General features: G+C 40.9%; 2 protein-coding genes across 2 annotated transcripts in view; both read right to left on the minus strand.

Annotated features, from left to right (window-relative positions):
* Positions 1-3,084: 3,084 nt before the first annotated feature.
* On the minus strand, positions 3,085-4,077 carry LOC118652678 (olfactory receptor 2Z1). The gene has a single exon (XM_036302732.1). The coding sequence runs from the start codon at positions 4,024-4,026 to the stop codon at positions 3,085-3,087; it is 942 nt and encodes a 313-aa protein (XP_036158625.1). The 5' UTR covers positions 4,027-4,077.
* An 8,098-nt stretch (positions 4,078-12,175) lies between these two features.
* LOC118652679 (adhesion G protein-coupled receptor E2-like) overlaps positions 12,176-15,349 on the minus strand; it is a 37,724-nt gene continuing 34,550 nt past the window's right edge. The window contains exon 20 of the mRNA XM_036302733.1: positions 12,176-12,263. Coding sequence (XP_036158626.1) covers positions 12,213-12,263 — 51 coding nt within the window. The 3' untranslated portion in view covers positions 12,176-12,212. The remainder of the gene's footprint in view (positions 12,264-15,349) is intronic.

Consider the following 15,349-nt stretch of genomic DNA (forward strand, 5'->3'; position numbering starts at 1 on the left):
GTGGGATGAGATAAAAAGACACATATTTCTTTTACATTGGTGGGTTTAGAATAGTAAACAGTTAATTAACATGATAATAACATTGAGAGGATTTGTGGTCTCTGGTCTGGTTCAGCGGTTGTGCTTTGAGGGATTCAGAAAAAAAGAAATGACTTTGATATTCCAAAGGTACTTTTATCAGTTCTGATAGATGCAAAATGACAACAGACAGTCCTAGTTAAGATAAAGATTGACCTTTGTTAGGAAAAAACACTGGCCTAGAACATGACTACCTACCATGTACTTACTGCTTTAAGTTAGAAAGGTTTTTTGTTTGTTTATTTTTAAATATATTTTTGTTGATTTCAGAGAGGTAGGGAGAGGGCAAGAGGGATAGAGACATCAATGATGAAAGAGAATCATTGATTGGCTGCCTCCTGCACATCCCCCACTGGGGATTGAGCCTGCAACCCAGGCATGTGCCGTGATCGGAAAATAAACTGTGACCTCCTGGTTCATAGGTCACCGCTCAACCACTGAGCCATGCTGGTCGGGTAAGTTAGAAAGTTTTAATTTCAGACCATCCTATGTGGTTACTTTCAGTTTCTGAGTTTGTAAGGCCGTCATGCAGGCTTCCCCTAAGCCTTTCAGGTTTAATACGTGGCCCCTTTTTGTCCACATATTGTATCTTTTTCTCTGACAAAGTTCTTTTTTAGAGGTGATGAGAATCGGAGCCTTCCCCCCCCTATTTTTCATATTAATAAATAGTTGTAATAAATTTGATATATGTCAATTTTAGGTTAGAGTATAGTCATGTGATTTGATAAAATTGACTTCACAGAGAGGAACGGAGAGGGAGAGATAGGAACACCAATGCTAGAGAAACATCAATTGGCTGCCTCCTGCATGCCCCCCTCTGGGGACTGAGCCCATTACTTGGGCATGTGCCTTGACCGGGAATCGAATTTGTAATCTCCCTGCCTCCCCAAATCATTCAATAGGCCTTGACAAGTGAAATTAGTATCTTGATGAGATATCTGCACATCCGTGTTTATTGCAGCATTATTCACAATAACTAGGAAACAACCTAGATGGCCTGTGGGTGAATGAATGAAGAAAATGTGGTATATTTGTGTATATGTGTATATTAGAATATTAGCCATAAAACGAAGAAATTCCTGCCATTTATGATAACATGAATGAATCTAGAGAGCATTATGCTAAGTGAAATAAGCCAGACAGAGGACAAATATTGTATAGTATCACTTAAATATGGAATCTTAAGGGGAAACAAAAGCTGATTTTATAGAAATAAAGAATAGAATGGTAGTTGCTCCGATGGGAGAAATGGGGTAATGTAGGTTAAAGGGTACAAATTTTTAGTTAAAGAAAAATAAATTCTGAGGATCTCATATACAGCATGGTGACTGTAGTTAATGTTATTGTATACTTGAAATTTGCTGACAGTAGATCTTAGGCATTCTCACTACAAAAAAAAAAAAGAACTATGTGAAATAATAGATGTGTTAATTACCTTGATTCACATGTATATGTATATCAAATTGTCACATTTTATAATTTTAATATATATAATTATGTTCGTCAATTATTCCCAGTTATACCTCAGTGAAAAATGAAATGATTAAAATAAAAAGTCTTAATAGTCACTCCTTGATAGAGAATAGATATCTAATATCTCTCCCAATTTTAACATTTTTTTTAATATACCATGGAGTTTCATCCCATTACCATTTACATTACCCCGAATTTTTAAAAAATATATATTTTTATTGATTTTAGAGAGGAAGGAAGAGGGAGAGAGAGATAGAAACATTAATAATGAGAGAGAATCATCGATCGGTGATCGGCCGCTTCCTGCACGCCTCCTACTAGGGATGGAGCCCGCAACCCCGGCATGTGCCCTTGACTGGAATTGAACCTGAGACCCTTCAGGCCACAGGCCGATGCTCTATCCACTGTGCCAAACCAGCTAGGGCTACATTATCCAGAATTTGATGGTCACTGATGTTTCTTGGTCCAAATATCCAACACATGCAAACAACCCACTGCAGTCATCATCTGCTCAACAGTGAATAAAGGACACTTGTTTAAAGAACTGTCTTTACCAATAGGAAACCCTGGGTTCAGCTACCAGTTCTGCCACTTCCCCATGTGCAACCATTGGTGAGTTACTCTTTCTCTTTAATGACTCATTTTTTCCCCACATACACATAAAAAATCACAGTTCCTCCATCACAAAGCTGTTGAGAGGATAAAATGACAACTGTCAAATAGTCAACAAATGTTAATTTTACTAATATATTTACCAATATTCCCTTATTATAATTGCTTAATATTTATAATTATTATAATTTATATATTATTTATAAAAATATCTTAATTATTATAACTAATAATTACTGTTATTAATAATTATTATTAATTCACTGTTAGGGACTGAATATTTGTGTCACACCCACATTCATATATTGAAACCCTAACCACGAATGTGAATGTATTTGAGATAAGGCCTGTGCGGAGGTGATAAAGGTTAAATGAGATCATAATGGCAGGGCCCCAATCACATAGGCCCAATACACTTATAAGAAGAGGAAGACATCAGAGCACTCTCTCTGCCACTTGAGGACACAGTGCAAGGCAGCTGTCTACAAGCCGGGAAGAGAGCCCTCACCAGGAATAGAATAAGCCAGCACCTTGATCTTAGGCATCCCAGCCTCCACAACTGTGAGAAAGAAAATTTCTGTTGTTTAAGCCACACAGTTTGTTGTGTTTTATCAAGACAGTCTGGGGAGGTGAGAACATTCATTAGCAGGAAGATCTTACTTTACAAAGTAGGGCCTTGCATTCATATAAATAGTACTAAAAATTAGGGGAAGAATATACTGAAAGTGATTGGGGCTGCTGCTGTTGATTTCCACTAGCCCATGGGAGAAAACATGAACCCAGCTAGTCACGGGATGAGAAGAAACTGGACACTTAGCCTTTAACGTAAGGTCTTAGCAGCTGCATCACAAGTGGGTGCTTTGAGGTGATGGATGGGATGGAAGACTGTTGAGATCACACCAGCAGCCGCCTGTGTGGTCATCACTTTGGCCTGAGCCCAGATCTGCTGATCAGTTTGACCAAAGCCATTCGGACTTCCCGGTTCCTCAGACTGTAGATGAGAGGGTTAAGCATGGGGGTGATAACACTGTAGAAGAGGGAGGCCACATTGTCCTGTTGTGGACTATGGTAGGCCCCTGGTACCATGTACATGAACACTGCTGCGCCGTAAAATAGCCCCACGACTGTGATATGAGAGGAGCAGGTGGTGAAAGCCTTGTGTCGGGCCTCCTCTGAGCGCATGCGTAGAACGGCTCTCAACACGTGGCCATAGGAGACGGCGATGAGGGAAAGGGGAAGCACAAGGATCAGCACCCCTGAGATGGACAGCGCCAACTCATAGGCAGAGGTGTCTGCACAGGAGAGCTGTAGCAGGGCTGGCACCTCACAGAAGAAGTGGTCCACTGTGTGGGAGGCACAGTAGGGAAAGTGCAGAGTAATGGAGGTCTGGATGGAGGCGTTGAGCACACCTGCCATCCAGGAGCAGCCCACCATGAGCAGGCACACTTGGCGCCTCATAAGCACAGGATACCGCAGGGGGTGGCACACAGCAACATAGCGATCATAGGACATGAGAGCCAGCAGGATGCCCTCAGCCACACCCAGAAGCGTAAGGAAGAATATTTGAGCTGCACAACCCCCAAAGGTGATGGAACTTTCTACCTGCAGGAAGTCTGATGCCATCTTAGGGATGGTGACCAGGGGGAAACCAACATCAAAGAGGGAAAGTTGACTGAGCAGAAAGTACATGGGTGTGTGGAGCCGGGGGTCCATGCAGATCAGGAAGAGCAGAACAGTGTTGCCCAGAAGGCCCACGATAAACATGGCAGCCACCAGGGAGAAGAGTAGTGGACATGACCCTGAGTGACTGCAGAGGCCCACCAGAAGGAAGTCAGAGGTCACTGACTGATTCACACCCCCCATTTTTACATAATAGAACCTTGCTGCAAGAAGAGCAGGAGACCAGTGGAAAGAAGGCTGAGTGGGATGGCAAATAAGTTTCATCCCACCTGCCAATGGCCATCAATTGGTAGTGGATGCTTAGTGTCTTCTTGAGAAGAGTTTTGAGGTTGCAGCTAGAAACAGTAGGGAGGAAAGGCACAATCAATTAATGATATTTGTCATAGCCATGGAATGAGAGAGCAGTAACTCACATCTCTGAATAAGATACTTGGCCACACGCCAATCAAGAGCTTCCCATTAGCTCTTGTAGTCCAGATTTTGAGGTCCAAGTCAAGGACAGTAACATGGCCCCAGTAGAACATTTCAACATTCCTCATCTCAGTGGTCCTGGAGCCAAAGCAGAGGTGATATTCCGAAAAGGCTGGGAGGTGAAATAGGGGATGATGGAGCTAAAGCAACAATCCAAACCAGAAAACAGGGAGATGGCCTGGGCCCAAATACCTGGATGAGAATCTAGAGCAAAGATAAATGTATTGTGAGCCAGTACTGGGGTCAAATTGAAGGTGTAAATCTAGGGAGTTTGAGCCACAGAGACACTTGGGTGACAGAATGTTGGGGGTCCAGTGGCTTAAGGTCAGGTGGGTGGGACAGTTGTCAATGAGCTCACATATTATTGGTGACTTCGTTGCATTGGATGTGAGAGTAGCAACATGTGGGCAGCCTGACTCAATTTCAAGGGCTAGAGTAAGGCACTAGGCCTGGGAGATGGTGAGTCTCTAATAAATATTGCCAACTGGATAAGAAAGATGGTCATGGACAAGGAGCCTCATACCTAAATCAGGAATACTTAATTCTCTTGGCAACCTCCAAGCACCCAGGTAAACCCAGCTTGCCCTGGAATGCTATACACTACACACAATTCCAACAGTGAACACTGCAGGACCAGGGAAATGTTTATTCCCAAGTGCAGGTAGGTAAAGAGGCAGCAAGACAGGTCATTTAAAGGCAAGTAGATTCTGTTGAAGCTTTGTCTTAAGGCTGCCATCCTCAAGTGCTTAATAAGCAGTAAATCATTATACATATGATTATTAAATATATTAAATAATATTTACAAATTGTATAATTATAAAATTATTACTAATTCTCTTGAGGAGAAAGCATTAAATATTGCTGGCTGGATGATCAGTGCTTAGCACAGTGCCAGACACATAGGACATTTTCATCAATGTTGGTTCCTATTGTTACTACAGTAGTACACCCTTACCTTCAGTTGCCTGCGGTCAATCATGACCCAAAAATATTAAATGAAAAATTTCATAAATAAACAATAAGTTTTAAATTGCACATCATTCTGAGCAACATGATTAAATCTCATGGCATCCTGTTTCGTCCAGCCTGGGACATGAATCATCCCTTTGTCCAGTGTATCCACACTGTAGTGCTACCCACTATTGATCCCTTGGTAGCTGACTTGGTTACCAGATCCACTGACATGGTATCACAGTGTTTTTGTTCAAGTAACACTTATTTTACCTAATAATGAACCCAAAGTGCAAGAGTAGTGGTGCTGGCAATTTGGATATGCCAAAGAGAAGTTGTAATGTGTTTCCTTTAAGTGAAAGTATGTGCATATAGGAGGAAAATAACACGTATAGGGTTTGACACTATTTGCAGTTTCAGGCATGCCCTGGGGGTTCTAGGAACATATCCCTTGTGGATAATGGGAGATTACTATGTTCAATATTATGGCCTCCTCCCGGGGAATGTCAAGGGGAGGGGGGGGGGAAGAGACATATGTAATACTCTTTGTAATACTTTAAACAATAAAACAAAATAAAAAAAAGAGATCAACCAAAGGACTTGTATGCATGCATGAGCATAACCAATGGACACAGACGGTAGGGGGGTAAGGGCATGTGCTGAGGGGTAGGAGCGACCAGGGAGAGGTCAATGTGGGGGAGGAGGGAAAGAAGGCTCATGTAATACTTTAAACAATAAAGAATTTAAATTAAAAAAGACAAAAAAATATGGCCTCCTCTATGGCCAAACCTGACCCAGTCTAGATCATTCTCTTTCATATTGTTCTATGATGTCCTTGTATTTCCTGGGTAGGAAACCACATTCCCCTTCTCTGGCCTCTGTGATCCTTTAGCAGAGTCTCTAAAAGTTCATTCACCCCCAACACCATTAGTTTACAACAGGGGTTTTCCATCTTAGCATTACTTGGGGACAGGTAAGTTTTTGTTATGAGGAACTGTCTTGTATGAAGTTCAGCAGCATCCTTTGCCTCAACCCACTTAATGCCAGTTGCATTCTCCTCTATCCCTACTCATGAAAACCAAAAATTACTCCACATCTGTTCAAATGTCCCCCAGAGAGGTTAGACTCACCCCCCAGTTGAGAACCTCAAAAAAAGAGACAGGATAACTGTAACCTGCAGAGACTTTACTCAGCAATACCTATTCTGATGTTTATTCTAAAATTGTAGTAAACTCAGACCCAGCAAAAACCCCAGGAATATCTCACTTATTTCTATGGTCTTCATATAGGAACAAAACCCCAAACTAATCCTCACAATTTTCTTCCAACTTATAACCAATTTTCAAATCACTAAGTCTCCCCGCTGGTAAAATAGCTTTTACAGCAGACTCATATCAAGGGCTATTTAAGAATCTGATCTCGCTCTGTCCATTCATATATCCTCACCCTGAAAGGAGCTGATGCCAAAGGAGTGCTGACTGTGTGGGAGGCATGGAGTGTTTCACACGCTTAACATGGAGGTGGATGGTGGTCATCCTATATAATAGTTAATATGCTAATTAGACCAGTCAGTGGAACGACCTTCCAGAATGACCAATGGGCGGGGCTGAGAGGCAGCGGGCTGAGAGGCTGCCGGGACAGCGAGGGCCAATCCCCTTGCATGAATTTCGTGCATCAGGCCTTTAGTGTTTGCATAATAATGTGAATACTCTCAATGGCATCAACAGTACATTTAAAAGTGATTAAGATGGTAAATTTTTATTATCACAATAAAAAAGAAACACTGCCTGTATATATTATTTATCTGTAATTTTTGGATGAGAAGTCAGAGGTTCAGAGAAGTGCAGTGACTTTTCCAGCATCACCCAGCAAGGAAGTAACAGAGCCAAGATTTGAACAAGAAGGGGATCTGATTCCAAAGTCCCTGTTTTCCCTTTGCATTCAACACACTCCCCTTAAACGCTGTAAGAGATATGTCAGGATTTGTTAGACACACACACACACACACACACACACACACACACACACACACACACTATGTACATTCAGTCCTGCATGCCCCCAAACTCACCTTTCATTCCAGGGTGCTCAGGTGGTTTCACTGCTATTGATCTGTCTTTTTAAAAAGGCACATCTCTGGGTGTTTGTAATCTCCCCACCAGAAGTTCCCCTGTGGCTAGATATCCTGGCTGCGATCCCCTGGTGTCCTGAGTTTTTAATAAACTATTCCCCTCCTTTTGGGGGAAAAATATTTCCAGCCATCTAACCTCTTCCCTGTCAGTCAGGCAGGCAGAGCTGGTCAGAGCTAGCCATGACTCACTTTAATCTGGGCTGGATCCTCTCACTGTGACTCTTAAATCAAGACTTCTCATGTGGGTTGACGAGGAGCCCCTTCAGCAAGTTTCCAAGTTGTGGTTTCACCTCTTCCTTTCGCTATTAACCTGAGTGATGTCAAAATTTGGGTCTAGGGGTCCCTCTGGTGATGCTACGTGACCAGGGAAAGGCACCAGCATTACTCACCTTCTTGTAGACAATAAGCTTTTACATCTCTCTACTATGAGCAGGCATGATCTGGACCCTTGGTCACCTAATTAAGCAAATAGCAATTTGCCGGACACTGTCATTGACTGTTTATTTAATGCTCACATCCGATTACCCCCACTCAGAAATCCACAGCAGAGCTTGCTCAATAAACTGTGTGGAATGAAGACATCCTGCAAAGAAACAATATTTTTGTTGTAACTAATGTTATTGACAAAGGGACTGAGAGAGGGTAAGTGACTAATCTAAAGTCACACATCCGCTAAGAGGGCAGGCTATAATTCAAAGCCCCATCTGATTCCAAATCTTGAGCATTCTCAACTCTGAATGTTGCATGTTTCTTGAAGTTAATGATCAGCTCTTCTGCCCAGGAGTTCAGAACTGAGAACTCCTCTGGGGGTAGAAGTGAGGGGAGGATGGCCTGTCCTCAGAAGGTGAGCTGGGGAAGACCCCAAACCATTCCAGATACGTTGTTTTTGTCAGTTGCCCATGCTCAACTGCTTCCAACAGCTTTTATGGAAAGTCAACATGAGTTGACCTTCAACATATCAACATAGATCACTTCCTGCTGTCTAGAGGCCTGACTTTCTTGGGTTTATAGCAATGAAGACAGGTATGGAAAGAATAAGCATTCAGCATAACAAGACATCCATTTGTGGGTTGGCAAATATCAAAGAAGTAGACAAAAGTCCATCTTTCTATCTACCTGTATACACCCAACCCATCATGTCTGTGGAAAACAGCATCAGCAATCCTTCCACTAAGGTCTAATGTCTAAATCATGCCTGGACTCCCAAGATTCCCACAGGCTAGATTTCAAGTTCTCACCCTCCCACTCACCAGGGTCTGTGTGCACAGTGAGGGACCTTTCTCAACACCCTACGAGCATGTCAACCACCCTCATTCCCAGAGAGACTCTAATCAAACCTCCCCGGATTCTATCCTTATGGACTTAACCAGTGCTGCCTTTGTCTATGCAGAGATAGATGTCATTATCTGGAGACAGAGGCTCCAGGGAGAGCTGTTGCATCAGAAACCCCTCTGGATCTTATTTCTGCTAGAGAGAAAATTAGTTATAGTGGAACTCTAAAGCCCTTGGTAGTTGTGTTGTCCCTGGAAGACTGTGGAAAAACATGTACTCATTCTCAACCATAGGAATAATGGGAAGCTTTGATGTGGATAACTTAATGTGACAGATGTCCAAATCTTTCCATTTAGATATCAAGAGGAAGAGATGTGGGAACCCATGATAGCAAATGCATCCTATGCCTCACCCCTCCCCACCAATTCTGATGTCCAGGAGACTTATTCTGAGTTAAATAATGAGACAGTGATGGTGGTGGGAGAGCAGAGGCAGCTTCCCTGGGTCAGGACATTTCTTCTTTTGTAAAAAAATATATTTTTATTGATTTCAGAGAGGAAGGGAGAGGGAGAGAGAGAAACATCAATGATGAGAGAGAATCATTGATTGACTGTCTCCTGCATTTCCCCTTCTGGGGATTGAGCCCGCAACCCAGGCATGTGCCCTTGACTGGAATTGAACTTGGGACCTTTCAGTCTGCAGGCCGATGCTCTATCCACTGAGCCAAACTGGCTAGGGCAGGTTATTTCTTCTTTAAACTCCATTCTTGAGGGGCCTCCAAAACTCCGTAGATGATGCAATGGTCTAGAGATAAATTATTCTAGTGCCCGTGAGTTTATTGTGTGTTTATGGCCAGGGCTGAGACCAGAGAGCCAGGCTACCCTGAACAGTAGTAGCCCACTGCAGAAAGTCACAGGCAAGGCCAAGGTAGAGTGAGTTACCAATAGTGATGTTCAGGCCAAAGCTGAGTAAGATAGGTGGCAATAAGGTGGAACCGGGGTGGAAGCAATAAGAAAAGTGACATGTTAAGGACCTGACCCATAATAAGTAATGATCAGCAAATTCCTTGTACCATACCACCACTCTCTAGTTCCAAGCCCATGGCAGAAATTACTAATCAATCTCATTGCTTTCTACTTCTGAGCTTGGATAGAGCTTCTCAAATCAGCGCACCACACAATCTAGACCTTATAGATTGGTTTTGACATTTGTCATGAAATCTACTTTGCAAGAAGACTCTAGACCAGTGGTCGGCAAACTCATTAGTCAACAGAGCCAAATATCAACAGTACAACGATTAAAATTTCTTTTGAGAGCCAAATTTTTTAAACTTAAACTATATAGGTAGGTACATTGTTATTAACTTAATTAGGGTACTCCTGAGGCTCAGGAAGAGTCACACTCAAGGGGCCAAAGAGCTGCATGTGGCTTGCGAGCTGCAGTTTGCCGACCACTGCTCTAGACCAGTACTCAGAGCAGTGGTGATAGTTTGCATGGAGAGCAGGAGCTTGCACCAGAAAGTTACACAACACACTGCTTCCTTTATTGATAAAATCTTGTTATGGAATAATTGTCAGTTGAACTAAAGCTTAGTGATGTTGTTGATTTATAGTCTATCCCAAGGTTCTTTTTTCCTCAAGGGCCAATACCAGTTCATGCACCACATTTTGAGTAACCCTGCCATGGACTATGAGCGCCCTGATGGCAAGGAACCTGCTATATTCATTTTTGTGTCACTGATAGCCAAGGCACATGGACAAAGCAATGTTTATTGCATAGGAAAAGCTGCAGCAGGCAGAAATTTGGAAAGGAAAATTAAGATATGGAGAAGTGGGCCGTGGTGATTCTCACACCTGGCATGTTGACTTGCTTCAAAGATGGATGGGTGAATGGATGAATGGATGGATGAACGGATGGACAAGCTACGATTAAAGTTATTTGTAACTGAGTCATGTTGTCCTAAAGAACAGGGTAAGAGAAAAAGATGACAAAGAAATTGTTAGTACTCTATATATTTGCCTCAATTATTAATTCTTTGCATAAACCTTCATATTTTTGCCATTTTCATATACTACCCACACTAACATTTTCTTTTCTTTTTTTCTTTTTTTTTTTAAATATATTTTATTGAGTTTTTACAGAGAGGAAAGGAGAGAGATAGAGAGTTAGAAACATCGATGAGAGAGAAACATCGACCAGCTGCCTCCTGCACACTCCCCACTGGGGATGTGCCCGCAACCAAGGTACATGCCCTTGACCGGAATCGAACCTGGGACCTTTCAGTCCGCAGGCCGACGCTCTATCCACTGAGCCAAACCGGTTTCGGCAACATTTTCTTAATTCAGGTACCTACTGCTTAATATCAGTTATTCCTAAAAAGCAGATGCACACGAAACTGTCCATTTTGACCCTACAGTCCATTATTTTAAATGGGAAAGATTGTATTATAACTCTTCACCAATTTCCTGAAATATAGCTAAAACCAATTCAAGATTTATGTGTCAGTAATAAAATACCATGTTAGGATATAAAATACTTGTAACATTGCTTCCTTTTGACTGCCAAATGAACATAGCTGTTAACAGTAGTTTGGTAAGAAGTCATATTTCTACTCCATTGCTCACATTTCCAAGATGTTCTTTTTACTCCTTCAACTTTTGGAGGACAGACTCATTGTAGAAAATAACCTTTGCTTTTGGCAAAATGTATACAGTCCCGAGGAAACAAGTTCAGGACGAACCCACTGTAGTAGGAAATGACTGACATTGAGTGTGATGTTATGATGACCTCTCTTAGTACCAGCAATATCTGAGACACACACTTTACTTTGTTTTCACGTGAGGCACTTTTTGTACACATTTTTTTATTTGAAATCGTGTATTTAGCTCGAGATATGAACTTTTCCTGTGTATTCATGGGCCAGAAAATATTATATTGAGAGATACTCACATTTTTAGAAGTTTAGACATTATCACCAAAAAAAAAAAACACACAAAACAAAACAAAAAACTTCATTCTACTGGGAAAAGTTTAACCAGGGAGATAGTCTGTGGAATATATCCATGTTTTCTTTCTTTCTTTCTTTCTTTCATTCTTTCTTTCTCTCTCTCTCTCTCTCCTCCCTCCCTTCCTCCCTCCCTTCCTTCCTTCCTTATTGAGGTAGCATTGGTTAACAGCATTATATGTCATAATGTTACCATTATATATAATTTGATATAACTTAGCAATTTTTCTTCTGAGTATCTATCTGAAGAGTATAAAAAACAAATTAAAAAAGATATGTATACCCCTATGTTCATTGCAGTACTAATTATAATAGTCAAGATATGTAAACAACCTATGTGTCCATTGATGGATGAATTAATAAAGAAGATGTGGTACATATATGCAATGGAATACTATTCAGTTATAGAAAAGATTAAATATTGCCATTTGCAACATCAATCTTGAGAGTATTAGGACATAAGTGAAATAAGTAAGACAGAAAAGGACAAAAATCATATAATTTTACCTGTTTTTCCTTAATCACTCACCTTTAGTTTTCTTAGAATTGACTTAATTTTCTCTTTTCTGCTGTCGTTCCATCATCTTTTACCTGGGGAAGAGATAAAACTAAAATGATGGAAATGGCTAATAAGTAAATAAATAAATATTCAAGTCTTTTCTCATTTTTTTTTCTGAAAAATTTAAAGGAACCTTTATGTACCTTTAACCAATTATTCTTTTGTCACATTGTTTTATCTCTTTATACACACAAAAGCACATAAACACACTTTCACTTAATATCAAATTTACAAACTTATGTAATATATGAAATTCACATAACATAAATTAAATCATTTTAAAGTGTATGATTCAGTGGCATTTAGTACATTTGCTATATGCACTCATCCCCTCTATCTAGTTCTAAAACATTTTCATCATCTCAAAGAGGACTCCATGTTCATTAGGTAGTCATTTCCCATCATCCTCTCCAGGCTCCTGGCAACATCCAATCTACTGTCTGTCTCCACAGATTTACCTATACTGGATATTTCATATAAATAGAATTGTCCAATCTATTACCTATTATATCTGATTTTTTTTTTTTTACCTAGCCTAATGTTTTAGAGGGTCATTCATGTTATAGCATTGTTATTGGTTGAATTATATCCCTTAAAAATTCATATGTTGAAATCCTAACCTCCAGGACCTCAGAACATGACTCTACTTAGACAAAGGGTTTTAAAAGAGGTTTTAACTTAAAATAAGGACATTAGGGGGAGCTCTAACCCAATATGACGTGTGTCCTTACTCAAAGAAGGGAGATTAGGGGTAATGTCAGCAAGATGGCAGAATAGGAAGCTCCAGACTTCCTTCCCCTCATGGACACATCAATTCACCAACAATACATGAATCCGTTTTCTTTGTGAAAAATCCAGAGATCGCTTGAGGGGATCCTGCACCCCAATTGAGTATGACACCAGCTGCATTGAAGCCAGTAGGAAAATTCATGGCACCATCTTGCCACAGGAGATGACTGAATTGTACCCCCAACATTCTAACATTTTGAGGGTCTGCCTGAGGGACTGGGTTTTTGTCATGCCTGAGAATGGGCACTAATGGGCAGGTGCCACATGTTGGGGGTCACTGAGAACAAAGGGGATGGATCTGACCAGCACACACTCTCTGCCCATTGGCCTTTCCCCACTTTAGCACAGAGCAAATGAAGAACAAATGGTGCAGCAGCCATAGAATACAGTAAGGAGTTTCCTCAAAAAATTAAAAATGGGCCCTGGCCACGTGTGGCTCAGTTGGTTGAAGCATTGTCCCAGACACTGAAAGGTTGTGGGTTTGATTCCCAGTTAGGGCACCTGCATTGTGGGTTCTATCCCTAGTTTGGGAGAGTGTGAGAGGCAGCTAATAGGTGTTTTGCCCTCACACCTCTCTCTCCCTTCCCTTCTCTCTAAGCATATCTTTGGGTGAGTATTAGAAAAAAATTTTTAAAAAATTAAAAATGGAACTACCTTATGACCCAGAGATTCCACTTCTGGGAACATATCTAAAGAAACCCAAAGCACTAATTCAAAAAATATGTGCACCCCTATGTTCATTGCAGCATTATTTACAATAGCCAAGATTTGGAAGCAACCAAAGTGTCCATCGGTAGATGAGTGGATAAAAAAGCTGTTGGTACATTTACACAATGGAATACTATGTGGCTATAAAAAAGAAGGAAATCTTATTCTTTACCACAGCATGAATGACCTGGAAATTACTATGCAAAGTGAAATAGGCCAGTCAGAGAAAGACAAATACCACATGAATTCACTTATATGTGGAATCTAATGAACAAAATAATTTAGCAAAATAGAAACAGAAGCATAGATGCATAGAACAGTCTGACAGCTGTCAGATGGGAGGGGTTTTGGGGAGCTGGGTGAATAAAGGTGAAGGGATTAAGCAAAAATATATACATATGACAAATAAACATGGGCAAAAGTATGGTGATAGCAAGAGTAAAAGGTGGGTGGGGGGAGGTGGAGGTGGGCAAAGGAGGATAAATGGATGCAAAGAGACTTTGCTTTGGGCGGTGAGCACACGATGCAGTGTGCAGATGATGTTTTATTGGTTGCACACTTGAAACCTGTCTGTTTTTTAAACCAATATCACCCCAAAATTCAACAAGAAAAGTTTATTAATACTGTACTTCAGGAAATTATTCAGAACTGAACACAAGAGAAAGTACATGGAACAGGTGTAACACAGGAGTGGCATGATTTCATTTGTGTTTTGAAAGGATCCCTCTGACTTCTGTGTATAGAGGCATTGGAAGGTGACAAGAGTAGGAAGGGGTAGTCAGTCAGAAGGGAATTGCAGTGGTACAGACATGAAGATGGCAGCCTGGCTCGGGGGGGTGGGGGGGGTGATGGAGACTGAGCCATCTGGCACATACTGAGAAGAAAAGAACAACAAAGCTGTATAATTGATAGGTTTTAGTGGGAAATAAGATAACTGTGGAGTGACCTTCAGGTTTCAAACTTGCGCAAGGAATGGATGTAGTGCCATTCAGAGAGAGAAAGACACCATGGAAAAGGATGGGATTAGGGTAAAGATGGTGAGTCATAAATTGGAAGGCTGAGTTTAAGGTGCCTTGGTAATATCAAAGATGTCAAGTAACTGGAAATACTCCTCTAGTTCTCAGAGCTAGAGAAACGTATGTGGCCATCATTTGCATCTACATGGTGACTGACCCTAAGGAATGAATTCTATTGTCTAGGAAGAAATAATTTAATGAGAATTTAAATTGTTCTGGACTCAATCCATTGGTTGAAGCTATAACAGAAACAAAGAGAGAAAAGCTAATGGTGGAGATATAATGGAGAAAGACATGGAGGAGGGGCATGTGAATAGATTCTAGATAGATAAGGATGGAGTGTTTCATTAGAAAGAGTGATAGTTAAAAAGTTTCTGCAAGGATTTTAGGGACAGAGATCATTGTAAACCTAAGAGATATTTGCTTTGGTGGAATGATGGGGGAAAGAAGCCAAAATATATGAATTGAGGGAATGAATTTGAGGGAATGAATTTAAGGCAATGAAACAGAGACAGAGAAAAATCAGCTCTTGGCTGGTAGCTAGAAGAAAATGGTAGGCCAAGTGGTACATGTTTGTAAGATGGAAAATATAAAACATGTTGCTA

Source organism: Myotis myotis, unplaced genomic scaffold, assembly GCF_014108235.1.
Source record: "Myotis myotis isolate mMyoMyo1 unplaced genomic scaffold, mMyoMyo1.p scaffold_m19_p_33, whole genome shotgun sequence".
In the NCBI taxonomy this organism is placed as follows: Eukaryota; Metazoa; Chordata; class Mammalia; order Chiroptera; family Vespertilionidae; genus Myotis; species Myotis myotis.